This window comes from Pseudogymnoascus verrucosus (genome assembly GCF_001662655.1).
Source record: "Pseudogymnoascus verrucosus strain UAMH 10579 unplaced genomic scaffold scaffold_54, whole genome shotgun sequence".
Lineage (NCBI taxonomy): Eukaryota > Fungi > Ascomycota > Leotiomycetes > Thelebolales > Thelebolaceae > Pseudogymnoascus > Pseudogymnoascus verrucosus.
The window spans coordinates 79268-102961 of NW_017263705.1; the positions used below are offsets into that span (position 1 = coordinate 79268).

The 23694-nt window shown below is 49.1% G+C and overlaps 12 protein-coding genes across 12 annotated transcripts; 6 read left to right on the forward strand and 6 right to left on the reverse strand.

Moving 5' to 3' along the window:
- Positions 1 to 385: 385 nt before the first annotated feature.
- VE01_08583 (uncharacterized protein) lies at positions 386 to 1585 on the reverse strand (the record flags this gene model as incomplete). The annotated part of the gene is made up of 4 exons (XM_018278004.2): positions 1369 to 1585; positions 1186 to 1313; positions 888 to 1132; positions 386 to 837 (listed from the first exon to the last, which is right to left on the reverse strand). Exons 1-4 carry the CDS (start codon positions 1465 to 1467, stop codon positions 386 to 388), a joined length of 924 nt encoding a protein of 307 aa, XP_018126711.1. The 5' UTR covers positions 1468 to 1585.
- A 326-nt stretch (positions 1586 to 1911) lies between these two features.
- On the forward strand, positions 1912 to 3246 carry VE01_08584 (uncharacterized protein; the record flags this gene model as incomplete). Its single annotated transcript, XM_018278005.1, has 1 exon — positions 1912 to 3246. The coding sequence occupies one exon, from the start codon at positions 1912 to 1914 to the stop codon at positions 3244 to 3246; it is 1335 nt and encodes a 444-aa protein (XP_018126712.1).
- Positions 3247 to 3789: 543 nt separating this feature from the next.
- VE01_08585 (uncharacterized protein) lies at positions 3790 to 7070 on the forward strand. Its single transcript, XM_018278006.2, has one exon. It carries the CDS (start codon positions 3903 to 3905, stop codon positions 5379 to 5381), a length of 1479 nt encoding a protein of 492 aa, XP_018126713.1. The 5' UTR covers positions 3790 to 3902; the 3' UTR covers positions 5382 to 7070.
- Positions 7071 to 7186: 116 nt separating this feature from the next.
- VE01_08586 (uncharacterized protein) lies at positions 7187 to 9837 on the forward strand. The gene is made up of 4 exons (XM_018278007.2): positions 7187 to 7775; positions 7825 to 8068; positions 8124 to 9370; positions 9429 to 9837. Exons 1-4 carry the CDS (start codon positions 7731 to 7733, stop codon positions 9564 to 9566), a joined length of 1674 nt encoding a protein of 557 aa, XP_018126714.1. The 5' UTR covers positions 7187 to 7730; the 3' UTR covers positions 9567 to 9837.
- Positions 9838 to 9887: 50 nt separating this feature from the next.
- Positions 9888 to 11317, forward strand: VE01_08587 (uncharacterized protein). The gene has a single exon (XM_018278008.2). The coding sequence runs from the start codon at positions 10073 to 10075 to the stop codon at positions 11075 to 11077; it is 1005 nt and encodes a 334-aa protein (XP_018126715.1). The 5' UTR covers positions 9888 to 10072; the 3' UTR covers positions 11078 to 11317.
- VE01_08588 (uncharacterized protein) lies at positions 11233 to 12955 on the reverse strand. Its single transcript, XM_018278009.2, has 2 exons — positions 12565 to 12955; positions 11233 to 12508 (listed from the first exon to the last, which is right to left on the reverse strand). Exons 1-2 carry the CDS (start codon positions 12691 to 12693, stop codon positions 11240 to 11242), a joined length of 1398 nt encoding a protein of 465 aa, XP_018126706.1. The 5' UTR covers positions 12694 to 12955; the 3' UTR covers positions 11233 to 11239.
- Positions 12956 to 12992: 37 nt separating this feature from the next.
- On the forward strand, positions 12993 to 14829 carry VE01_08589 (uncharacterized protein). Its single transcript, XM_018278010.2, has 2 exons — positions 12993 to 13602; positions 13652 to 14829. The coding sequence occupies exons 1-2, from the start codon at positions 13375 to 13377 to the stop codon at positions 14498 to 14500; spliced, it is 1077 nt and encodes a 358-aa protein (XP_018126707.2). The 5' UTR covers positions 12993 to 13374; the 3' UTR covers positions 14501 to 14829.
- Positions 14380 to 15904, reverse strand: VE01_08590 (uncharacterized protein). Its single transcript, XM_018278011.2, has one exon. The coding sequence runs from the start codon at positions 15585 to 15587 to the stop codon at positions 14733 to 14735; it is 855 nt and encodes a 284-aa protein (XP_018126765.1). The 5' UTR covers positions 15588 to 15904; the 3' UTR covers positions 14380 to 14732.
- Positions 15851 to 17170, forward strand: VE01_08591 (uncharacterized protein). Its single transcript, XM_018278012.2, has 3 exons — positions 15851 to 16284; positions 16340 to 16584; positions 16635 to 17170. Exons 1-3 carry the CDS (start codon positions 16239 to 16241, stop codon positions 17010 to 17012), a joined length of 669 nt encoding a protein of 222 aa, XP_018126764.1. The 5' UTR covers positions 15851 to 16238; the 3' UTR covers positions 17013 to 17170.
- Positions 17171 to 17213: 43 nt separating this feature from the next.
- Positions 17214 to 18259, reverse strand: VE01_08592 (uncharacterized protein). Its single transcript, XM_018278013.2, has one exon. The coding sequence runs from the start codon at positions 18077 to 18079 to the stop codon at positions 17291 to 17293; it is 789 nt and encodes a 262-aa protein (XP_018126763.1). The 5' UTR covers positions 18080 to 18259; the 3' UTR covers positions 17214 to 17290.
- Positions 18260 to 18662: 403 nt separating this feature from the next.
- Positions 18663 to 21374, reverse strand: VE01_08593 (uncharacterized protein; the record flags this gene model as incomplete). Its single annotated transcript, XM_018278014.2, has 1 exon — positions 18663 to 21374. The coding sequence occupies exon 1, from the start codon at positions 21279 to 21281 to the stop codon at positions 18663 to 18665; it is 2619 nt and encodes an 872-aa protein (XP_018126762.1). The 5' UTR covers positions 21282 to 21374.
- A 373-nt stretch (positions 21375 to 21747) lies between these two features.
- VE01_08594 (uncharacterized protein) lies at positions 21748 to 23600 on the reverse strand. Its single transcript, XM_059463978.1, has 5 exons — positions 23272 to 23600; positions 22747 to 23206; positions 22574 to 22660; positions 22297 to 22497; positions 21748 to 22207 (listed from the first exon to the last, which is right to left on the reverse strand). Exons 1-5 carry the CDS (start codon positions 23305 to 23307, stop codon positions 21864 to 21866), a joined length of 1128 nt encoding a protein of 375 aa, XP_059319372.1. The 5' UTR covers positions 23308 to 23600; the 3' UTR covers positions 21748 to 21863.
- Positions 23601 to 23694: the final 94 nt, after the last annotated feature.

Genomic DNA, 23694 nt, shown 5'->3' on the forward strand with positions numbered 1-23694 from the left:
CTAATGAATAGCCTAATCGAACGTATTCAATGGAACGTCAATGTCAAATTTATTTCACTGTTGTGTAGCGTGAATATTTTCCAGCATTTTCCCTATATAATAATAGCTGATATTAGCACCCTATATTTCGCCAGACCATAGTTAATTACCAATTCTATTAATGTAGCAAATATGGTATGGTTACATCAATGACAACGACATAAGTATTTGTAAATATAAAGTACTAAAATTCGTGCACTTGTATTTACATGGTCTTGAAGAAAATTATCAAAAACAAAACTATACTCCATGATTCCCAATTCCAAATATAAAATGCTACCAACTAAACTCCTTGACTATAGTACTAAAAGATCCCGCTTGCTAGTTATTACAGTTGAAATTAAAATCATATCGCGAGCTCCTCGAACTTGATACCCCCCTCCCACTTATTATTTGCAAGACTCTCTCTGTTCTCCTTGACTCGCACCCACTTCTTCCAGTAGTGCACGTCATATGCTATCTTGTCCGATTTTTTGTAGGTTTTGTGCCATTTGTCCAATAGCCTTAAAAACAACCCAAAATTGTATCTCCTGTAAGTGTGGTGGACCTGGTGGTCAGCAGGCGACAACGCTTGCTTGCCAACTATGAGCATGATGGGCAGAAATAGGGGATTGAACAGCGTGAACCATGGCGACGCGGACCGGTAGCCGCTGTGGCCGATGTATGTAGCGCTGAGCATGAAGCTGAAAGGTAACATCCAGTTCCACCAATTCGAGCCAGCGATCAGTGTCCAGATGGCCCAGGGAACTCCAATTGTAAGGAGGTCATCCCCAAAATCTGCGTAGCCAATCGCATATGCTGTAAAATATCAGCTACGTGCTGAGAACGCGTTTGGAATTATGATATACCATTCATAAGATGCACAGCATCGTGATGCATCGCATGAACATATTTGTATACCAAGTGCAGGCTCTGGAACTTGTGCATGGAGAAATGCATATAGAAGAATAAAACGTCGTGAATTGCCATATAGAGCAAGGTGTGTGCGCAGCAAGACACCGGGTTGAAGGCGAATGATCGTTCCATTCCGCTTTGGCATGTCACAGCCGTAAAAATCGGGAGCAAGAAGGCCGACATCAAACTCCAGAATACTCTATAACATATGTTAGACAGCAAAGCAGAGAGTATATCGAACATGACCCTTACATGCTTATATGTCGAGTCGAGTCAAGAGGAGCATATCGTTTGAGGAACCCTCGGAAATATAGATATCGTGTGGCTAAATACATCAACTCGAAGTACACGAGCGCAACGCTGGAGCAGATGGCGCTGTACTAAAACAACACACAGGTTAGACGTTGATAAATATCATGGAATGCATGAACTGACAATGAATGTTTTCAAAAGTATGACCAGAAGTGCGGTTGGAACTTCGAAGCCATCGATCCGAATATGGACCAAAAATGGCTCTAATAGATGATGAGACATGGTAAATAGAACAGGACGATTGTTAGGTATTCCAAGTAACTATTTAACGCGTCAGATGTCGAAATAGGTGGTTATAACAATGGGCCAGCCAGATTAGCCGTGCAGCAAGTGCAATGGGAGAGGAAATAGTAGTGAAAGTATAAACAGGCAGTGAAGTAATGAGAGTGTAGAAGTACAAAATTCACGGGGCCATAGGGATCCGCATGTTCTATAGCAGTTACTCTATATAGACGTGAATCCAGCCTCTGAAATTGGTCTTAGAGTAAATGTTGTGTGTCTCAGTGCCATACGTGAAGTAGCGGTAGTCCGTGTGACTTGTCTGATTTTCAAATTCCCAGTGGCCGATCATTCTCATCAGTCCACACATATAATGCGGTTGATTCCGTGGTGTTTCCTGTCCAAAAACGCATTCCGTTAACGCAACCCAAATCCTCAACAGCAGCCATGACGGTCTCGAAACCCCTCATTCTCATTTCTGTCAGCTCAATTTATGGCCATGTCATGCCTATCCGCGCCATCGGCAAGGAGCTCGTGGCCCGCGACTACGATGTAACCTTTGTCACTGGCTCTGTTTACAAGAAGAGAATAGAGTCCATCGGCGCCAAGCTGATACCCCTTGAAGGCATCGCCGACGTCACCGAAAATACACTCAAAGATGAGAGAGAAGCTACCCCTGCAGGGCCAGCCCGATTCGCCTTCGATTTAGAGAATTATTTCGTGAACGCCATCCCCGCCCAGCATTTTGCTCAGCAGAAGGCACTTAAGATCCTCGGTGAAAAGCATCCTGGACGACCAATCATCATGCTCAACGAGTCAGGCTGTATGGGTAGCATCCCATGCCTCTTGGGTGCTCCAGGAATTAAACCAACGGCCAGCATCGCCATCGGTATATTCCCCATCGCACTACGTAGCATCGACACAGCAAGCTTCGGTCCAGGTGTGCTCCCTGACACCAGTCTCAAAGGTCGTGCCAGGAACAAGATCATGAACAAGGCCATGGAGGATAAAATACTAGCCAAGCCCGACCAGCGTTTCAAAGAGGTTCTTGGAGAACTCGGCATTAAAGACAGCGCGCCTTTCTTTATGGACTCTCCATATCTAACCGGCGACTGTTTCCTACAGATGTGTACCCCGTCAATGGAATACTCGCGCAGCGATGCACCCCCCACCATCCATTTTGCAGGCGGGCTGCCAAAGGGCCACCGTGACCCACTCGCGGCATTTCCAAGCTGGTGGTCAGACATCACCCACGACACAACCAAGCGGATTGTCGCCGTCTCGCAGGGGACTTTGAATCTGAATTACGCCGAGCTGATCATTCCGACTATGCATGGTCTCAAGGATCGCAGCGATGTTATTGTTGTTGTGGCCTTGGGGAGAAGGGGGGCAACTCTGCCAGAAGGAACTGTTGTGCCGGAGAACGCCCGAGTCGTTGACTTCATCCCCTTCGACGACTTGTTGCCGTACTGCACGGCGTTCATTACAAATGGTGGCTACGGAGCCGTCCAACACGGCATCAGTACAGGCATACCGATGATAATTGCAGGAGCCACCGAAGACAAGCCCGAAGTAGCGGCTCGGGCAGAGTGGGCTGGTGTGGCAATCAACCTCCGTACTGGGCGCCCTACCGCTGAACAGGTACAGTTGGCTGTCGGGGAGATCTTCGACAACGGCAAGTATAAGGCTAGGAGCCTCGAGTTGGAAGAGGAGTCCAAGTGTTACGTTGCAATGGATATCGTGGAGAAGACCATCCAAGATCTGGTTGCTGCCAAACACTGATATGTGTCTCACTGTGGAGTCAAGCTTTATTGTGGATGTTGAAGGTCCTTGGCGTTGGCATGGAAGGCACGGGCCGCGCATAAGCCTATAGAGCCTGCCTCAATATATCATATAAAAAATGGCAGCAGACTCCACGCAGTTCATACTCCAATTTCTGATTCGCGATTGAGCCCACTGAGTTTTTACAAGCTGTATAACTGAACTTGCAACACCGTCTGTGCTGTCTGATCCCTAGCGCATTCGCTGACGGGAAGGTCCAGGCCGTGTCTCAGCGCCGTCGTCACCTCCAACATGATCGCTGATGCACCTATCAATGTGGCATGGTGCAACAATTCTATAGGCTATGTCTCAGTGACTTGACTCAATGACAGCACTATTGGCGGCCCAGAACCTATCACTTAGGCTAAGAGTGAGGATGTGTTTGATATTGAAACATTAGACTTAAACATAGTGACTGACTCGTCAGTCTGAAGATCTCATATCTAGCCCTAGTATAAAGACGTGTCGCAAACCATAGGTATTATTTTTAAAAAACGGTGTTGTCGATCCGCATTTCATAACTGTGTCCTGTGATTCTACGTTGGAGGCTACCAGATGCTCACCGCGATTTTTAAACCACCGCAGCAATTGGCAGCCAGTCTTTATGTCCAGCCATAATGCCGTGGCAAGAAACTGTCCCAGGTCGCTATGAGCGAGAATTTGGCTCCATTGAGCAATTTTATCGTCAGATAGCGGCTGCTGGTGCTGTTATACAAAAGCAACAATTCCTCATTTCGTGTTCTATCAGGCTCAGAGAGTCGCCTTCAGTGGCGGAGCTACAGAAAGCCTGGAAGGCACTTCGATTTCTACATCCGCAAATTGCTGCCGAAACGGACGAAAGTGGCTTCAAACTCACCTACACGGTTCCATCTCTAGAGTCTATCGAGACCTGGATGCAAGAAACTTTCATTGTCGATGCAGAATGCAACTCGGCCAGTAACCTATACACGTCTATCAAGCCTACGGCACTCTTCCAAATATACTTCTTGCCCCTATCTCGAGAACTTCTTTTTCGCACGCCACACTGGCGTATAGATGGCACAGGCCTCCGAATTCTGCAAAATGCCTTTCTCCAGATTCTCGCTGACGGTCCGTCCAACATCGTATTTGACGGCTCAGAGGTCGTACGGTTAGCACCTTCCCTCAACGAAGCTGCCTTTGTTCCTCGGGAACCTACACCACAAATAAGCAAAGCTTCTGATGCTGAACTTGACGTCTTCGAGGCTGGTCCGCCGTCAATTCCAATTGCGACCCTGCCGAATATATTGCCCACCAGCCCCCAACGCTACCGAACGACATTTTCGGCTGATGTGACTGAGCGCATTATCGCGTCCTGCAAGGCGCGAGGAATTACGGTCACAACAGCTGCCCACTCGGCCCTCATTCTTGCGATGCAGCCGTACACACAACACAATTCTGACCCAAGCAGCCGAGGCACTGGAAGGGGAAAATACACTGGCATCACGGCGCTTGACCTACGAAAGTATCTCTCCGCGCCGTGGAATGGTCCCCAATCAGCCGTTAGCCTTTATCATACTGGCTTGCCATTTTGCATCGACCTGAACGAACACCGGGACTTCAACGCCATTGCAACAGAGATGGATGCGATACATACGCGGAATTTGCGTAACGACGAGTCCCATAATGCGATTGAGTTTCTGACCAGCTATGTTAGAAAAGCACTAGGCACCCTGAGCGCTGCACCAGAAGACCCGTTAAAGGCGCCTGCGTACCAAACGTTGAGCTCTTTGGGCGTAGTTAACAATTACTTGCAAAGCAAGCGCGATGGGAAGGCGGCAATGGTCGAGATCGAGGATTGGTGGTTGAGTGTCGAAATTATCAATCGCGTGCTTGGGACGACCCTCTGGACATGGGACGGCCAGCTGAATCTGTCGGTTAGTTACAATGAGGCGTTCTATGAGAGAAATTTTGTCGAACAGTTTATCGATGGGTGGGGAAGAGAACTTACGACGGCCTTGAGTGTCGAAGAACATATTATCTCTGCCGATATTTCCGCTACAGCAATAAGCGGCGAAAAGGGCCAGAGTTGGATCAGGAGGACAATAGCTCTGGTAAGAAGACTACTTTGTCACTGAATACGTGGATGAGTCTTGCTTGAACGTTGTAAATTTTGCAGATGGAGATTATACCAGAAACAATATGAAAACTCTACACGAAGACGAGGACGAGGCAGGATTACGATTGATTGTCATACATGATGAGATGCAAAGGGAGCTTGGGTTGTCTATAATATTGTTCCGCCTCTCCGAAAGAATTGGCGCTCCAATTGGGGTGATGTTGTGAGGGGCAGCGCGTTGGTCCCATGGGGGTTGATTCCCAGCTGATGAGCGCGACTCGCGTATTTAAAATTACCGGTTTTGACTCTTCGAAGCTCTCCCTACTCCGTCTTCCCTTCATGGACTGACCTATTATATTCCCGTCTTACATCCGGCATCGTCTTGCAATAGCTAAGTCGGACTTTGTTGACCCCACTTGAGAGTGACCCCACCATCCCCAGACACCCACCGCACCCCACCCCTCTCCCGCAGCCACAAAGGCGCCACTTTTATCGGGAATGCGGCCCGGACAGGCGACCAACACGAAAAGGATCAAAAGGGACCCCAATGCTTTGCCATCTTATAGCTGCAGAGAGAGATGCACAGATAAGATCTATTTCTATTGGGAACACTGTCCGCATTGTTCTTCGCACAGAATAATTGCAGAAGCACTGCAGTCTTGACCTTTTTCCTTTTGTCGTATCACCGACCGCATGTTGCCTCGATCCCACGCACCAAAACTATGGATGTGACGATTGGAGGCCGGGGTAAATCACTACCTTTGCACGTGTCTGAGTGCCGGCTGGCTCCCCTCACGTAGCGTGAGGCTGTCCTGGCTGGAAGAAGATGGGAGGGTTGCTGCCATCCATCTGAGGCTCAGGCGATTGGTGTGGGTGGTCAAAGCCTATCACAGCATGTGGCGTTCAGGCTAGAAGGGTAGAAGGATCTCGCGGAATGCGGATTGGGGTAGCAGTGCAGGTAGATCTTCCATTAGCCCTACCGTTCCCCGTGCGTCATGATCTTGGCGCACAAGATATGGCACCAACAGCATCCACAAATAAAGGGTGGCAATCTACATATATCAGAGCACTATAAGCAAGGTGGTTCTCCAAGGCGCAGATATATTATATATTGGCCGAGAGATGTGCTTGTTTGTACGGAAGTATTGCCAAAAGATTCGGGTGGGACACATTTTGACGCCACTGGTAAGGGTTAACGGCATGGGTATGCGCCATTTGATATTGTATCTTGCCTTGTATTCTAAATGTGACTGCCAGTCACAAGTCGATCATTTTTTTCTTCGAAAACATTGACGTTCCGATTCGGGCTCCGCCTCAAAATCTCATGGTCGATATTGTTCTTATGGGATTTTCTCATGATACTGCCCATACGTGTATGCCCCACGCTACAACTCTGGGGCCCCGCAGCTCCTTCTAACCCTCCGCCCGTCCCGCTGGCTGAAAGGGGAGACGGAGGGAACCACAGTTAAACCAAAGTAGTAAGCGCAACATATGTCAAGGACGCCAATTCAAGAATAATACTTGAGTCCAAAAATCGCTTGAAATTGGTTGCGTGAATCTGGGGCGTACATATGTGACAACAAGATCCATTATTCGGGCCTTCTTCTCTGCCTCGAAATTTCTACTGGGTGGACAGGATGAGTGTGGATTGCAGTAAACAGGAATGATATACTCGTATATTGATATTAATCTTCATGTTGGACTCGAGTTCAAGCATGTAGCTATATTTTGCCATTATTTCCCCCGTGCGGACAACATATCTAGATGCCGTTAAGATCTTCATCCGGTGTTCCGTCTTAACTCACCCATAGTCTTGGCCAACATGAAAGCGCCACCGAGTCATAGTTCACTCTGTACGGAATACTCGCGTGAATAAAGGCCTCGACGGACCCCTGCAGCCAATCTATCTGTGTCCTTCTATGCATTAGTCTATGGGGCATCTGAAAAGATATCTGTGTGTAGGGGGGACACGAAAATATGAGGATCTGGTATCATATGCCACGAAAGGCTGAAGAGATCTGCAAATCGACCAAACAACTACGTATCTTGTCGTGCTTTCTATTTCTATTGTGTGGACCAATTAGACCATGCCTCGCCTTGATATTGTATGGAGCATTCACAAATCATCCGGGATTTACGTCCGTCTTCCGCCAATTGTCCACATCTGCCTCCCAAACACACGGAAACTCGGGCTTCTAAATTAACCCCCTTGTTTTCACAGTCTTCCGTTGTGTAGCCTTGTTGGTGGCTAATCTCAAGAGCAATGTCTTCGATAGGATAAGTAAGGACCTCTCTCGCAGGTCTGTTGCAGTCCATCTCGAATACGTTCAAACATCCCCTCAAGCAGCAACAGTTTCGACCTGCTGCCATGTCGGACCTAAAGAAGGAACACGAGAGTATCGGAGATGACGAAGTATGTTTTACCTCCCTTTGGCTACAGGGAAACTAACAGATTGTTACAGTTTGACAAGGAGCAGAAGGTTGTCGCAGTGAAGGTTGTTTCCGGCGATGAAGCTTTCCAGCAGGCTATGATCAAGGAACCACCGCGGCCATGGAGCATCCCCTCGATAAAGCTCTATTTTGTGGTCGTTGTTGGCTTCTGTTGTTCCACAACCAATGGTTACGATGGCTCTCTTTTCAGTACGCTTCTAGCGAACGATGCCTTCAAGAACTTCTTCCATGTGGATAATGCTGGTTCATGGACTGGTAAGGGCCTATCATCTTTTATGCTGTGTTGACCACGGACTAATCAAATCACAAGGTATTGTCACTGCTATGTACCAAATTGGCAGCGTCGTTGTCATCCCCTTCATCGGCCCCTCCATCGACACCTGGGGAAGACGCGCAGCCATGTTCATGTCAGCATTTATCATTATTCTCGGCGTTATCATCCAAGGAACCTGCATCAAGACCGAAAGCATTGGTCAATTCATGGGCGGCCGATTCCTGCTTGGTTTCGGTGTTGGTATAATTGGAGCTGCTGGTCCTACCTACGTCGTCGAAATGTCCCATCCAGCACATCGTGGTGTTACCACTGGCCTGTACAATGTGTTCTGGCCCTTTGGTGCCCTTGTTGCTAGTTGTGCCGCTCGTGGAGGCCTTACCTACGCCGGAACTAACACCTCGTGGATGATCCCACTCTGGCTTCAGATGTTTTTCCCGACCATTATCTTTGTTTTTGTCTGGCTCCTCCCAGAATCGCCTAGATGGCTCTACGTCCATGGCAGAGTGGAGGAGGCACGGGCAGTTCTGACAAGGTACCACGGTCAGGGTAACCCTGACAGCGAGTGGGTCAAGCTCCAGATGATGGAGTACGAGGAGCATTTGGAACTGGACGGCTCTGATAAGCATTGGTGGGATTACCGTGCTCTGTTCAGAGACAGAGCATCCCGTAACCGTCTGATGGTCAACTGTGTAGTATCTCTCTTCGGACAGTGGGCTGGCAATGGCTGCGTGTCCTACTTCTTGAGCAAGTTCCTCGAGACTGCCAATATCAAAGGTGAAACTCTCCAGACCAACCTCGCAGTCGGCATGAACTCCATTCAAATCGCCTTCGCTGCGCTAGGTGCCTCCCAAGTCGATAGATTTGGTCGCCGACCCATGCTTATTGTCGTCAACATCGTTTGCTGCTTGTGCTGGATTGCCATCACCGTTTCGTCATCCATTGCGGATGTCCACGCAGACAGCACTGATGAATACCTCGCCACCGTCCCAGGCTCAGTCAGCAAGGCGTGTCTCGCATGGGTCTACATTTTCCAGATTTGCTACTCCGTCGGATGGACACCGATGCAGGCTTTGTATCCTGTTGAGGTTCTATCCTTCGAGATGCGAGCCAAGGGCATGGCGTTCTCCAGTTTGTTCACCAGTGTTGGTCTTCTTGCCAACCAGTTTGGTATTTCAGTCGCGCTGGACGTCATCACGTGGAACACCTACACTGTTTTCGCCATTTGGTGCGCTGTTCAGTCTGTCATTCTCTATTTCATCGTTCCAGAGACCAAGAACCGCACAGTAAGTTCAGCCCTACAGACCCCGCACCTAAGCCACCATTACTTACAGTTTCACTTAGCTCGAGGAACTGGACGAGATTTTCAACGCAAAGAACCCAGTCAAGGCCTCACTCCAGAAGAAGAAGCTGGAGGTCGATGCGAACGCCAATGTTGTCCACGTGGATACTGTCGAAACCAACAACGGCCTCAATCTCTGAAAGGATTCAAGGCAAGCTACCTCGTAGAGGAGAGACATTTATATTCTTGTGACCGGATTGGATTAGCCGTGAAGTTGATTTGGACGAGTGAAACTGTCGCTTTTAATATTAACTCTTCTCACATAATCATGTTATCTTATGAAACCTTGCCCGTCAAAGGTTATTTGCTGTAGAAACCTAAAGCCTTCCTGGTGAGGCATAAAATGGGGACACCAGGCTTCAATCGTTACGAACAGAAATTCCAAATTCTTTCCCATTATTAGGTAACAAGGTCATCGTGGAAAGTATGATGTATTATATGAGTTGTCTCTATGTAGCCCACCACGTGATTCTGTAGCACCTTCCATCAGCGTCCATCATGACAGCGAGGTGCATCTCACCAGCAAGCCGATTAACTAACTTCACACAAGCAACTGCCACACAAGCAACTGCCTCACAAGCCAACTCAATCTCTCGCGGCAACGCCACGTTCTATCTCAAAAACCACACACGGATCACTGGCAACAATGGCAACCTCACCCCTCCCAGCTTCAATGCGTGCTCTCTTCCAACTCGACCCAAACACTCAACACCTAACCTTAGAAGCCTGCCCCCTCCCAGTCCCCGACCACTCCGCTAACGAGCACCTTATCCGGGTGCACGCTGTCGCCCCATGCGCTGGGGAAATGCTCTGGCCCGAAAACGCCGAGAACCCGGACACCAAACGCAAGGAGCCGATACCCTGCTATGATGTCGCCGGCACCGTAGTTACCGCTCCAGCAAACTCACCATTCCAACCTGGCGCGGAGGTGTATGCACGCACAGAGTTCGCCCGCACGGGTATGGCACGGGAGTACACGATTATTACGACCGCGGAGCTGGGGCTACGACCGAGGAATTTGGGGTGGGCGGAAAGCGCGGCGGTGGCACTGAGTGCATTGACAGCATGGCAGGCGCTGTTTGTGCAAGGTGGCTTGAAGGCAGAAAAGGGGGCGGCAAAGGGGAAGAGAGTCTTGGTGACGGCGGCGTCTGGGGGTGCGGGGTCTTGGATCGTGCAGTTGGCAAGGTGGGCTGGGGCGGAGGTGGTTGGAACGTGCGGGCCAGATAATGTGGCGTTTGTCGAGTCGCTTGGAGTGAATGTTGCGATCAATTATCGCCAGGTGTCGCTGAAAGATTGGGTGAGCGATGTGGCGGGGAGGAAATTTGATCTTGTTGTGGATTGTGTCGGTAGGAAGACGTTGGAGGAGGCTTGGTGGACTGTAAAGAGTGGAGGCACTCTCGTCAGTATCCATGAACCGCCTGAGGAGAAGAAGCCAAAAGATTTGGAAGTTGAAGGCGTCAAGAACCTCTTCTTCATTGTGGAGGCAAACGGCTCGCAGCTTAAAAATATCACTGAGCTGGTCGAAGCTGGCGTTTGTAAACCAGTGGTCGACAGCGTGTGGCCTCTTGAAAAGTTCGAGGAAGCTTTTGCCAGGCTGGATGGAGGCCACGCGAGAGGAAAGGTAGTGATTGACTTTGAAGTCGGCAAGTGAAATGTGTCCATTATGGCACCAAGTTTCTTGATCTCAGCAGTAGGTTCATCAAAATACGAGTAGGCTACTATCTATTGCCGTTAGATCGATTGCTGAAGATTCTACAATTCTAGTGCATTGTAAGCCTCACGCTTCAATGGATATTATGTCATTAACTCAATACTATAATCCGTTCCATGGTATATCTACATCAAGCGCCGAGGCCACCCTCATAGCAGAGATCACACAGCCTTCCAGAAGTACCATGCCATCCCAACACCAGCCTCCGACCAGATAGATTTTGTCATCGCCACTCCTCCAGGAGGATTGTTTCTCGTCAACGAGCGGACCAGCAGTGTTCTCGCCGAATATGTTGTTAACCACATGCCTGCTGCGTGGAGTCCGGAGGGCCCGAAGAAACTTTACGGATCTCAGCACATTTGATGCTGATGAAACATCGCTGAATGGACACGTCGTCACCATGGCTCCAGATCCATGGACGTGTATGGACTCTGTTTGCGCCAGACTAGCTGACGTGCGGAGATGTATCGTTTGCGCAGATTTTGTACCCTTCGGTACGAACTCACTTGCCTTCGGGTCATTCAAGGCCACCTTCATACCATTACCTTGTACAATGCTGTGGACCATTGTTGTTGGGATCTGTGCCATGGATTTTCCCAGCGGCTGGAAGATCCTTCCCGCAATATCAGGGGCCACCCCTAAAACTACCTGGTCGAATATATCCTTATGAGTTGCATTATCCGATGTATTCCACACGACCTCAAGTCTTCCGTCCTGGAGCACCTCAACCTTGGTGACCAGCGTAGAAAATTTGGTTTGCAGTCCAGATCCTAGCGATTTTTGCACTTCGTGCACACTAGAAACCGTGTAATGGTGCCCGCCTGCTGATTGTCTTTTATATTCGGTCAAATCCCTGGCAGGAAACTGAAGAAGAGCTTCGTGCGTACAAGTCGCAACACTCGAGAGGAGAGGGAGTAGGTAAAAGTTCACGAAGTGGCGCGGAAGCATAATGCGCCGCATGTATTCTTCTAAAGATTCGCAGAGACGAGAGTTTGTTGCGAGCGTCGGTGGGATCCAGAAACAGCAAAGCGACCACCAAAGGTAGCAGCCTGCCACGTACACGATTTCTATGAGCCATGAGAACAGATTAATACCCTCGGGCCAGATTGGCGGAAACCCGTGGTTGTTCGAAGAATAGACAAAGTAACCTTCCTTGCTCCTCTTGTTCCAAGTCTCACTGACAGCGTTTTTCTTGAAGCTATAAACGAATAGTTGTGAATGGTATCGTACCCCTAGGTATTTGTACATGCTGATCAGGTTTTTGTAATAGCCTTCTGCGAAGGCCCGCATAGGGACGTCAATGCGATCGACAAGTTTTTGAGATTCATCTTCTATAGATACGGACGCAGAATCGAGTGAGAAGGATTCACCCTATGATAAACTTGTCAGACCAGCGAACAGAAGAATTTGAGACATAACATACGCACGCTTTCAAAGACAGTCACAGAGTACCGCTGATGTTTATCATTGTGAAGAAGATGCGCTGTGACCAGACCAGCCATACCCGAGCCAACTATAGCCACCCTCTGCTTTACACTGCTCTTTGTGGACGTCATCTTGATTAGTGCAGGCAAAGAACCATGCAAAGAGGCGTTGGTTGCACAGATCGAAAGGATTCTCGCAGCGTAGCTTTGCGACACACAACAGAGCCGGAGAAACGAAGAACTACAGTTGATGGCAAACCAGCGGGAACCCAATCCATTGCTGAAGATAATTAGTAATCAGCCGGGCTTCCAGATTCGGTGCCAAGCTGTGGGAGAATTTGCTTGGCCACAGGGGTAGGTATCAGTCACGTTTTATATCGATCGTATATCGTATATCGTACATGAAGACTAAACGTGATCTTCCTCTGGAGATCCGCGTTTTCACAATATACTCTATGGGCGTATATGATAGTACTTGACTACTATAGTTCTACATGCGGGGTATTATCGACTAAGGGTCTACTAATAATAGTCAACTATACTAAAGACCCTCGCCGCTGGCACTGGTTTCGACCCGTGACTTTCACGTGATTTGTCGATGACATTTAGTGCCTGTCTGTATGGACCATTTGAATAACCGAAGCCAAACAGGGTACATAGCTCACTGCGCTCGTCGTCAATCACTCGTGGATACTCATACCAGATATAGAAGATCCACCTCCCGAGTTTCTACAGCGTTTGTCGGGTTGGCCCCAGTTCGAATTGAAGGGGCTAGAGTTCGTGGAGCCTATATATTCCAGATAAGGCTCGTTAATGGAGATGAGAACAGCATGGGTTGAGAACATGGATTTGACGAATAAATATGTTCTGGGAATTCTGGCGGCCGGGTTGATGATTCTTCTGGCCAAGCGGGTGGTCGATAATCGTTCAAATGGAACGGTAGAGAGGGGATCTAAAAAGCCTCTATATAGATACGACCACAGTATACTCAACATTTCAGTACCACCCCAATCGATGTGGATGAACATGGGCTTCTGGAAGGTGTGATATGATCAATTTGAAATAGGATGCCTCATGCTAATAGCAATAGAATACTGAGGACTTTCCAACAGCTTGCCGCACTCTTCTTGAAGAAGTGTTGAAGTCCGCGCAAATCTTGGAAGGAGTTTCCAGTAGCAACAAGAGCATCAGCAATACGTTGAGTATCATTGACCTAGGTTTTGGGTGTGGAGACCAAAGCCTATACATCAAAAATGCCTTGGACAATCAAAGGCAGGGGAAAAGCGACGATCAGTGGAAGAGGAATCTCAAAGCTTATGTTGGCCTCACGCTGGAAAGCGCTCACTTCTCCATTGCCCAGGAGAGGCTTGGTCTTCAGCGACCAAATACCAACACAGAGTTCCAGATCTATTGTGCCGATGCTGGACGGCCTATGTCTTGGACTTCAGAAATAAAAAAATCCGTTTCCCTGGCTACTCAGGCAAATAACGAGAAGGGGAATCATGAGAACTGGCTCCTCGGACTTGACACATTGATTCATTTTCAACCTTCCAGATGGCCCGTTATTGAGTACGCAAACAGGGAACTAGATGCTTCGCTTATGGCATACGATCTCTGCTTTGCTGACAATCTTTCCGTGAAGCAACGCCTTGTCCTTCGATTCATGGCCTCCTTTGGTCAGAGTCCGTTCGCGAATTTTGTTACAATTGAAGAATATCGGGAACGACTTGTCATGGCTGGCTACGCTCGTGAAAAGATCGAGATCCGCGACATTTCAGAACACGTATTCAGCCCGTTGGCTGGATTCTTAAGGAAAAAGGAGGTTGAACTGCAGCAATATGGGATGTCAATTGGACGCTTTCGTTATGCGGCGAAAATGTTCGCTTGGTGGGGCAGATCAGGGGTGATCAGAGGCTGTATTATCGTGGCCAGGAAATAGTTCCAGTTGTCAAGAGAAAGAGTAACTATACATACAAGTGATCTAGATATAATGGCATCACAACCTAGGATGATCATGACTGGATGGTCAAAACAATGCTTCCCAGAGGTCCACTCCCAAGCTCTGCAATCTAATATTGAGGATATCGTGGTCTAGACTATCAACAAACCATGGTGGCCAATATCTCTGAGGCTAATAATCGCAAATTAGGTTGGCAACGGAAGGAAGCTCCCTATGACCTTCGAGGCTCCCGATGTGGCGCACTAGCTATCTTAAAACAAGCGAAGGTGGCAACAGCCAGTGACACGGCGCTCAGATATATATCTGCGTCGGCCCCAATATGGTTTGAGGGCAAGTCATTCTTCTTCGCATCGCGCGGTATGAGATTGAATGTTGTTGCAATCGCCGACCATCCTGCAGTCGCTGGGACCACCAATGTATCGGCCATTCCAAAGCAATATTCGAATGGAAGTTTTGAAGCCCACGATAGAGCAAAAGTCAAACTGAGAGAGTATAACTCTAGAAGGCGGTGTCGGCGTCCAGACCCAAAGCACGGCAATGTCAAAAGAACGAATCTATAGACGGCGTGTGCAAATATCCATGATTTGCTGGCGGCAGTGAAAACGAACAAGTTGTCGTGGAGAACAATTGTCTTCCACCTAGCGCGGTAACCTTGTTGGACGATCCAAATGAAGAGAACAATGCAAGTCACCTTGCTACACATTCCCCGAAGAGTGCCGCCTGCGGGAGTCCCCACCATCATGCCGATATTTCCATACACTGCAAAATTGACATAGGTCGTAAAGGCAGGTAGGTATCTGCTCTGAAAGGACCGACTCGCAACGAGGAAGGCCAGGACAGAACCGAGACCGAGGGGTAGTTCACACATGATTTTGATCATTTCGCCAACAGTAGACGTTTTGTCGAATACGACAATGACCGCGCTGACCCCGAGGACTACGAGCAAAAGCAGGCCCCGGCTGCGGATAGCACACCCATAGGTGAGGACGAGAATGATACTGAGCCATCCATTGAATGGTATATCAATGTACGACTCAAGCCCTGTATGTGGTGATGAGAAAGCCATGATAATCTGTTGCGCAACTCTGTTCTAGAGCTTTCACGTCAAGCTTTCCCGGCCGTAGTGGTGGTAGCTTCTAGTGTGTATAGGTTCGAGGGAAGGAACCAAACGAACCAATGGGCCAATCTGGGTGTGCTGGGGTCGGTTCCGCATGACGCACCCCTCGGACATGCGTTGTAAATATAACCGACAATAAGAATCACAGCAGAATTGAATGCTTCACTTTTAGTAGTTCAGCAATACGTTCCTTCCTAATACTTGGCCTTTCCCTTAATCACGTGGGTTTACCTGGGGTTCGCAGCGTCGCGGTTGGAGAAAAAAAGCGGAACGGTTCAACACCAGAAAACGCGCCAAGTACCATGCCGCTTTTTGTGCAAGCGCGTAGTGGGCTTAGCATTCCGCAGGTAGTCCCCAGAATTGCGGGGAAGTTTCCTAGCTATGATTAGTATTCAAAAGCGAGTCGTGCCTCGGTCAAGGTCGGACCGCCTCACACCAAGATCGTGCTTCAGCAGCCAACCAACGCACCGACGACCTTTTAAAGCTGCTTGTTCTTAAAGTAGAGGATATTCGTTTTCTTGCGTGATTTGGTTGATATCATAAGCCGTTAATAATCAGAGGAACTTAACCATACAACATACCAACGACATATTCGCAGAAATGTCACGAGCAAATGGCGGAACGTTGAGTATCTATGTGGATTGTGGTCCGTCGCCCCATGGAACAACCTTCTGGTACCTACCTCTAATTTAACAGTACAGTATCTCCATATTCTTGGTTTGGATATACCAACATCGTCCGTTATCGCCCTCTGCTTAACGCCCATAATGTCGACGTCGATACAATCCCCTTCTTTCTTGGCGCAGCGCGCATGAATGCTGGAAACCCCTTTGCGCCAACTCCTAAATTCAGAGAAGAATTCTCAGCGCAAGATTTTGAGACGACCGGACGCTTATTGGGACTGAAAGTTGTGCAGCCGAAAGTCTTCCCTATCAATTCCATCTTCGTAAGTCCCCCAAATGACGGCCCAGCCTGAAACAACTGACTGGAAAACAGGCCGTTCGTGTTGCCACCTGGGTTAAAGATAATTACCCCCAGGACAAGCTTGATGCAACGTTCTTAGCTCTAGCCTCGGGCTACTGGAGCAAAGGAATCAATGTCTCCTCGGCCGAGGGCATCGCTGAAGCGCTTGATGGTATATTTCCTCCCGCGGAGTTACAGAAGATCCTAGAGAATGCTGTGACGCCAGAAAATAAGAAGAGGGTTATTGACCAAACAATGGGGGCGGGTGCTTTTGGCGCACCTTGGATAGTGGCGGTGAATAGCAATGGGGAAAAGAAGTCTTGGTTTGGAAATGATAGGTGGGATCAGGTGTTTGCGCATCTCAATGTGCCTTATATGCCTGTGTCAATTATTCCCCCAAGCAAACTATAGTTTGATATGGGTAGAGCAAAGCCTACATAGACTTTGGTTTCAGAGCTCATAGGTATCGTGGCCACTGAACTGGCTATGTCATGGAAGTTATACTTCGTTGTTATGTACATAGAGTCTACATTAAGCGCCATTGAGAACAGATAGCAAAGAAGACAGTGAAGTCGTTAATATTTCTTTTCCAATTCAATATTTTAACTTTGTCTTCTGTATTATACACAGCGAGCAAGTCGCTATTTTCTATAAAAGCGATGCCTCCAAACCCCCCTCGCAGGTACCCCTCAAAGCTTGGAGAACATCGTCTCCTTTTGAGCACGTACATCTAATTCCTGTGTCCACGCGCTGCGTGGCTGGGTGTGCAAATACCAATATATGCCAGCTAAATCAGTTGGCTGCATGATATACGCATCAACCTCGTTGAGCTTCTCCTTCTCACCCTCCCGCTCCCACTTCCGGCGCGTCACACCACCAACCAGCTTTCCATCAACTGGCCCATCAATAATTATATGTGCCCCATGGATACCCTTGCTCTGGTATTCCCGTGTGATAACCTGCGCCAATGATCTAAGGCCGAATTTGCCAGGCGAGAAACTGCTCAGGCCGGGCATGCCACGTAAGGAGCCTGTCGCTCCTGTGAAAATGATAGTTCCACGCTCTGCAGCCAGCATGTCCGGCAGAACACACTTTGTTGACCAGAAGGCGCCGAAGAGGTTGATTTTGGTGAAGTTTTCGAATTCCTCACTCGTGGTGTCCAGGATCGACCGGCCATTCACACGGCGGGCACCGGCATTGTAGATAAGGACCTGCACTGTGCCGAGCTCGGCTCGAATAGATTTGAAGCTTGAGATGACTTGCTCCTCGATGCGTAGGTCTGTGAGATAGTACCGCGCGCTGCCTTTCCCGAAGTCTGCGTCGATTCCTTGGACCATAGTTTGGAGCTTGTCCTCCGTACGGGCGAGAAGGGCGACGACATATCCCTCAGCAACAAAACGGCGTGCGACAGCTTCTCCGATGCCAGGCCCGGCGCCGACGACGGCGATGACTGGCTTCTTTTGCGAGTTCTGTGACATGACTGATCTAATGAAGAGAATATCAGAGGCTATTGGTGAATTATTTAAATGCTTGTTGGGAAGGTGGCCAAAGTCGTGGGATGCTCAATTCGATAAACAATAAAACAAATATATGGCTCCTTTACTTCCGTTACTATAACTATTGCTAGTTTGGCGGGGTTACGTTAATTGATGTTAGAATAATCAGAAAGTACGAAGAGTGTCTCGGAGCAGTTGAATAGTAATCACACCTCGGCAAGTCACGAATTCGGACTAGCTTATATCCCCACAATCTATCGCATGGACTCGAAGATGCAACGCGTCATAAGTATATTGTATGGCTATATTATTAAATGCATAGACATCAAATGCAGTAATACATTTATTATTTGGCTACATATCAACTGTTACATACTCAAACAAAGGGAACATGTCATATGAGATATTTCGAGGTAATTATATAATTAGATCCTGGAAATATGAATGTAATTAATTTAACCTTAGGTTTACTTGTAATATATAGAAATATCAGTGGCATATATTTCTCTGTTACCCAGACTGACTTTTCAAACCGTAGGGATTGAATTAATTATCACCAATATATCTAACGAGCCTTCAGCGTCACCTTTGCCCCTGTAATACCGTCGGCCGTGGCGGAAACAGTAATAGCTCCCGCGCCCGTAGCGCGCACGATAGCAAGGGCGTGGCCGCTAAACGCTTTCCGCGTCAGAGACGGGAAGGCAGTCATATCTGTCGGGTCGCCATTGTCGGTAGAGACAATCGTGCCAGGGCCAGAAATGGAAAAGGTGATGCTGTTGCTTGCCTGTGGAACAGTATCCCCTTTGCTGTCAACAACCGCAATGCTGATGAAGGAGAGGTCGTTGTCGAGGCCGATGGCGGAACGATCAGCCGAGATAGCTAGCTTTGCGGCGCTGCCAACCGTCCTCTTGGTATCCACCGCCCACTTCTTCCCGTTCTTGTAGGTGACAACGCGGAGGTCGCCAGGCTGGTAGACCACATCATCCCATCGGAATCTGTTGGAGGATTTTGCAGGCTTGACCCGCCCTGCCGACTTGCCGTTCACGAAGAGCTCAGCTTCGTCTGCAGCCGAGAATACGTGGACCGGAGTGACCAGGCCAACGCGGTCGGGCCACGTCCAGTGGGGAAGGATATGCGCCATGGGGAAGTCAGAGCGCCATCTCGATTGGTACTGAAAGAAGCGATCTTTCTTGAAGCCAGCCATGTCGATGATCCCGAAGTAGGAGCTTCGCGAGGTGTCGAAGGGCGTTGGCTCGCCGACATAGTCCCAGCCGGTCCAGACGTACTCGCCGGCAACATATGGGTGTTCGTCTTGTGCGGCAAATACCTTGTCGGGCGAGGCTCCCCACGAAGGCTCGTATAACCCGTAGTCACTGAGGTGTCTCGCCTCAACGTCCTCACCCGAATTAGGGCCGAAGACTGCATTGTTTTCTTTTGTGACCGGGAAGACGTAAATTCCGCGGGAACTAACCGTCGAGGCCGACTCACTGGTGTATATCAACTTGTCTGGGAAAGCTACACGGAAGCTTGGGAATGTGCTTGACGTATCGGCACCGTGGCCTTCGCCCTGGTAGTTCAAGCCTTCGATGTCCATCGTCTGAGCTGTAAGGTCCGCAGCCTTGGCGTTGTTCATCCCCTGGGTCACCGGCCGAGTTAAGTCCTCCTCACGCACTATATTGCGCAGCTCCTGGGCTATCTTTCCTGTGGCTGGATCTGACTGATTTGGAATCTCGTTACCGATACTCCAGGAAATGACAGAAGGGTGGTTCCGATCACGTCGAATAAAGGCGCGAAGATCAGGCTCATGCCAGTCTGGAAATATTAAATGGAAGTCGTGGCTCTTCTTTTGGGTACTCCAGGTGTCGAATATTTCATCTAGGACTATCATGCCCAACCGATCGGATAAATCAAGCAGTTCAGGTGCAGGTGGGTTGTGCGACGTGCGGAGAGCGTTGCCGCCCATCTCTTGCAGCATTTGCAATTGTCTCTCACCGGCACGGATGTTGAAAGCAGCTCCCAAGGAGCCTAGATCGTGGTGGTTGCAGGTTCCCTGGATGCGGACCGCCTCATCGTTGATCAAGACACCCTTAGTAGCGTCATGGACTACAGAACGGATACCAAACTTAGTCTCATAGGTGTCAATCTTCATCCCGCCGACGGACAGAGTTGTTATCGCGACGTGCATGTTCGGCTTCTGTGCAGGCGCTGGCCCCCATAGCTTTGGGTTCTTCACAGTTGCTGAGCTATCTGCGGATGCTTTGCCTCCCGCTGCAACGTCGACTGTTACGTCTGAAAATGTACCCACCGCTTTGCCTTTGGCTTTCTTAGTAAGTGGGTCATATTCATAAACCTTGGTGCTTATGGTGACTTTTTGGCTAGTGCTTCTTTGATTCTCGACCTCGACAGTCAACTGAAGAGAGGCCGATTTCTTGGAGACAGCTGGTGTCCTGATAAACGTGCCGAACTGGCCCACATGTGTTGCATCGGCCTTGATAAGCCAAATGTTACGGTAAATACCAGCGCCTGGGTAGTAGCGCGAAGAGTCTAGGGCATTGTCGAGGCGAATTGCAATCAGGTTGCTGCCTGCCTTAAGATGTCCGGTGAGATCCAGTCGGAACGAGTTATACCCGTATGGCCACCCACCGACGAGATAACCATTGACCCACACAGCCGAGTACGACATGGCACCGTCAATGTCTAGGAAGGTCGACCTGCCAGCAGCGATGTCCTGCGCGGTAAGCGTCACACTCCGACGGTACCAGCCAACTCCATTCGAGGGCAAGCGCCCCATCTCGCCCGAAATCCCTGGAGCATTGAAAGGCCCCTTGATGGCCCAGTCATGGGGAACATCAACGGCCTCCCAGGATTTGTCATCAAAGGAATCCTGCACATAGCTGATGTTACCACCCGGAGGAGTCCCCGAGGGAAGCTCATGCTTCGTGCCGCTAATGAAGTCGTTACCCGAAGGGAGAATCCATTGCTTTAGCAAGTCGTACGACAGAGCGTCGGGATTGGACGTAAAACGCTCGAAGCGCCAGCCCGCGTTAAGGCTGATCCGCTGGCGGCCGCTTGCTGCCCCTCCATTGTTACGGCTCTCGACGGTATGCGATTGAGCGGACTGTGCTAACATCAACAAAAAAGCGAGCCCGCAGGCGTTGTACAACATTCTCAGATGAGGTAACATCTTCGCTGATGAGAAAATAGATTCATTACTTCGACGATTCCGAGAGCTTTTATAGCCTCTCGAAGGATCAGCGTATGCACTTTCCCCTCAGTCTTCGTATGAAAACATCCGTAATATTTCCGCCATACCCAACGACGCGGGGTAGCTACAGTGATGAATGCTACATTGGGTGTGGGGTTTGGTGTGTGCGACGTTGAATGCGGGGTTGAGATCCGGGGATCGACACGGAATTGAGCTTCAATCGGGGCCAAACGAGATCTCACCCACCAATAGGGATAACTTCGCTGGACTATAAATACTAGGCTTACAACCTTCGTGGCACAATGGTCCGAACTTTAATAACCGGTATCTGGAGGTTAATGGTTAATATATGTCTTGGCAGATCCTACGATAAGCCCTCTTCTCTCTGTGGCTCTAGCTCCAATGTAACTGTAGCTCCTATCATTTACGTTCTGAGATGAGATCTTCTCCGAGGTACAGCACTTTAGTATAGGCATAATCTATGGACATATCTATGGTATTCCAGATTCTAACAACACACAGAAACGCCTATTCGCCACCTTTTCAGCCGCCCACGCCCCGCTATGCAACCCCGGTGAGCCCCGTCTTCTGGCGCCTCTCCCCCTCTATATCCGTCCCAGTTTCCCTGTAACTCTTCTGACTCCACGCCTGCGTGATGATGATCCGGTCCCCTACCAAACTCTTCCTGCTCCCCGTATCGTGCCCCGAGCCATTCGACTCCATATCCTCGAGCATCACGCTTTCGTTCCGCGCTGCGGATTTTATTCGCGACTGTTGCAAATTCGAGAGAGCGTTGCTGCCTTTGTTCGAGGAATTCGGCGGGTAAGCGTTGTACTGTCCGTTAGACTCCTCGACGCGCCCGCGGAGGAATATGGCAAAGGATGGGAGGCAGCCGACGATGATTGCTGGGAGAGTGAAAGAACAGATTAGCGTTGTGGTCTGTTTTCACAATGTTTGGGTTTAAAGGGGTTCATATTTTGGGTCAGGGACATACCAACTACGCCTTCGATTCCCGCCCACAGCATTAGCCATTGCGTGCTAACTTGTCCTCCGTTGACACTCGAATTGAGAGAGACAACTCGGACGATGGCAAAGACCATGGTGATAATTCCAACAATAAAGACGAGTCCGATGCTGAGCTTTTGCACCAGCGTAATGCGTAGGCTCACAAGTACGCGTATGGGGATAACCATAACTGCTAAATGTTAGAAAACAGCTCCTTGTTCTCGGACCAGGCAACAAGGCAGGGAAAACGAAGGGAGAATACTAACTCAGCAAATCACCAAGTACATCCACTGCCATACAGTACCACAAGCTAATAGCTTTTGCGCGAGCGTCTCTAGGCGTGCTGCATAGACCTGTTCTACAATTAGTAACCCAACACCCATAGCAACGTGGGTGAAGTGGAGAGGCCAAGACGAGAAGCAAATCAAGGTATTCATACCAGCAGTGAACCACGCATCCATACTCGAGCAGCTGGTGAAGTTGCTGATAATACATCCAATAAGGGTCAACACGGTGAAAGCCAGTGCTCCCCACCAGATGTTGGTATAAAGAGCGATACCATTAGTTAGTGCCTTGAACATGAAAAGTAGACTCCACTTCACGGCCCAAAGTGTTAACCAGAAAAATATTTGGACGGCGAAGAACTCTTTTAACATCGGGACTAGATCTGCCTCGAGACTGGCGTAGGGTGCCATTTTTCCAGCCGCGATGGCCGTGACATTGTAGAAGGTTGGCATCGTTGCCAAATACAAGGCGCATGTAATGGCGAAGGAGGCCAGGGCGAGGTACATACAAAGGTCCTCAGCTGCCCATGGAAACCCGCGGGTCTTGTACCAGCGGGCTCCACATCGCATAGAGACAAAGACGGCGGCGACACAGAGACAGGCGATGAGCACCTTCTGCGAAGAATAGTTAGGAATTGTGGTGGCAATCGAGAGCCAAGCAATGGAACGGGGGGACTTGCCGTGTTAGTTTCCTGGGAGATCTCTTGCTGGGTCATGGTGAAGCGTTTGATATGGGCGGCCTAAGGTCCAGCGAGGAAGGCCACGGAGCACATATTCTATCAAAGAACTGCCAGTATACCAGCGACGCGGTGGACTGTCGATTGGGAAGCAGCATGAGAAAAGAGCAACTAGCAGCAGGCGCACTTGGTTTTGAGCGAGAAGAAGACACGCACATATCCAAGCAGTTTTTACCGGAGGCTTAAACATGAATGGTGTAGTACAATATCTGTGCCGCCTCATCAAGACAATAAATAGGCCCTTTATCAGGAGACTGTGTGTATGTACATATATTTTGTGTACCGTGGTCGTGATAAAGTACATCTGTAGTATACGCCGAAACGCCGAGAACACCCATAAACCCATGCATTCAACACGGCAAACGT

What these genes read in the sequence shown, in the direction of transcription:
- VE01_08585 (XM_018278006.2), top strand. Translation starts at nt 3,903, where the DNA reads ATGCCGTGGCAAGAAACTGTCCCAGGTCGCTATGAGCGAGAATTTGGC.
- VE01_08586 (XM_018278007.2), top strand. Translation starts at nt 7,731, where the DNA reads ATGTCGGACCTAAAGAAGGAACACGAGAGTATCGGAGATGACGAA. An exon ending in TAATGCTGGTTCATGGACTG is followed by an intron (nt 8,069 to 8,123) that starts GTAAGGGCCTAT and finishes TCAAATCACAAG; the next exon opens with GTATTGTCACTGCTATGTAC. An exon ending in CAGAGACCAAGAACCGCACA is followed by an intron (nt 9,371 to 9,428) that starts GTAAGTTCAGCC and finishes AGTTTCACTTAG; the next exon opens with CTCGAGGAACTGGACGAGAT.
- VE01_08587 (XM_018278008.2), top strand. Translation starts at nt 10,073, where the DNA reads ATGGCAACCTCACCCCTCCCAGCTTCAATGCGTGCTCTCTTCCAACTC.
- VE01_08588 (XM_018278009.2), bottom strand. Translation starts at nt 12,693, where the DNA reads ATGACGTCCACAAAGAGCAGTGTAAAGCAGAGGGTGGCTATAGTTGGC. An exon ending in CTGTGACTGTCTTTGAAAGC is followed by an intron (nt 12,509 to 12,564) that starts GTGCGTATGTTA and finishes AGTTTATCATAG; the next exon opens with GGTGAATCCTTCTCACTCGA.
- VE01_08589 (XM_018278010.2), top strand. Translation starts at nt 13,375, where the DNA reads ATGGAGATGAGAACAGCATGGGTTGAGAACATGGATTTGACGAATAAA. An exon ending in TGAACATGGGCTTCTGGAAG is followed by an intron (nt 13,603 to 13,651) that starts GTGTGATATGAT and finishes TAATAGCAATAG; the next exon opens with AATACTGAGGACTTTCCAAC.
- VE01_08590 (XM_018278011.2), bottom strand. Translation starts at nt 15,587, where the DNA reads ATGGCTTTCTCATCACCACATACAGGGCTTGAGTCGTACATTGATATA.
- VE01_08591 (XM_018278012.2), top strand. Translation starts at nt 16,239, where the DNA reads ATGTCACGAGCAAATGGCGGAACGTTGAGTATCTATGTGGATTGTG. An exon ending in GAGTATCTATGTGGATTGTG is followed by an intron (nt 16,285 to 16,339) that starts GTCCGTCGCCCC and finishes TTAACAGTACAG; the next exon opens with TATCTCCATATTCTTGGTTT. An exon ending in TCCCTATCAATTCCATCTTC is followed by an intron (nt 16,585 to 16,634) that starts GTAAGTCCCCCA and finishes ACTGGAAAACAG; the next exon opens with GCCGTTCGTGTTGCCACCTG.
- VE01_08592 (XM_018278013.2), bottom strand. Translation starts at nt 18,079, where the DNA reads ATGTCACAGAACTCGCAAAAGAAGCCAGTCATCGCCGTCGTCGGCGCC.
- VE01_08594 (XM_059463978.1), bottom strand. Translation starts at nt 23,307, where the DNA reads ATGACCCAGCAAGAGATCTCCCAGGAAACTAACACG. An exon ending in TGTACTTGGTGATTTGCTGA is followed by an intron (nt 22,498 to 22,573) that starts GTTAGTATTCTC and finishes AACATTTAGCAG; the next exon opens with TTATGGTTATCCCCATACGC. An exon ending in GGGAATCGAAGGCGTAGTTG is followed by an intron (nt 22,208 to 22,296) that starts GTATGTCCCTGA and finishes TCACTCTCCCAG; the next exon opens with CAATCATCGTCGGCTGCCTC.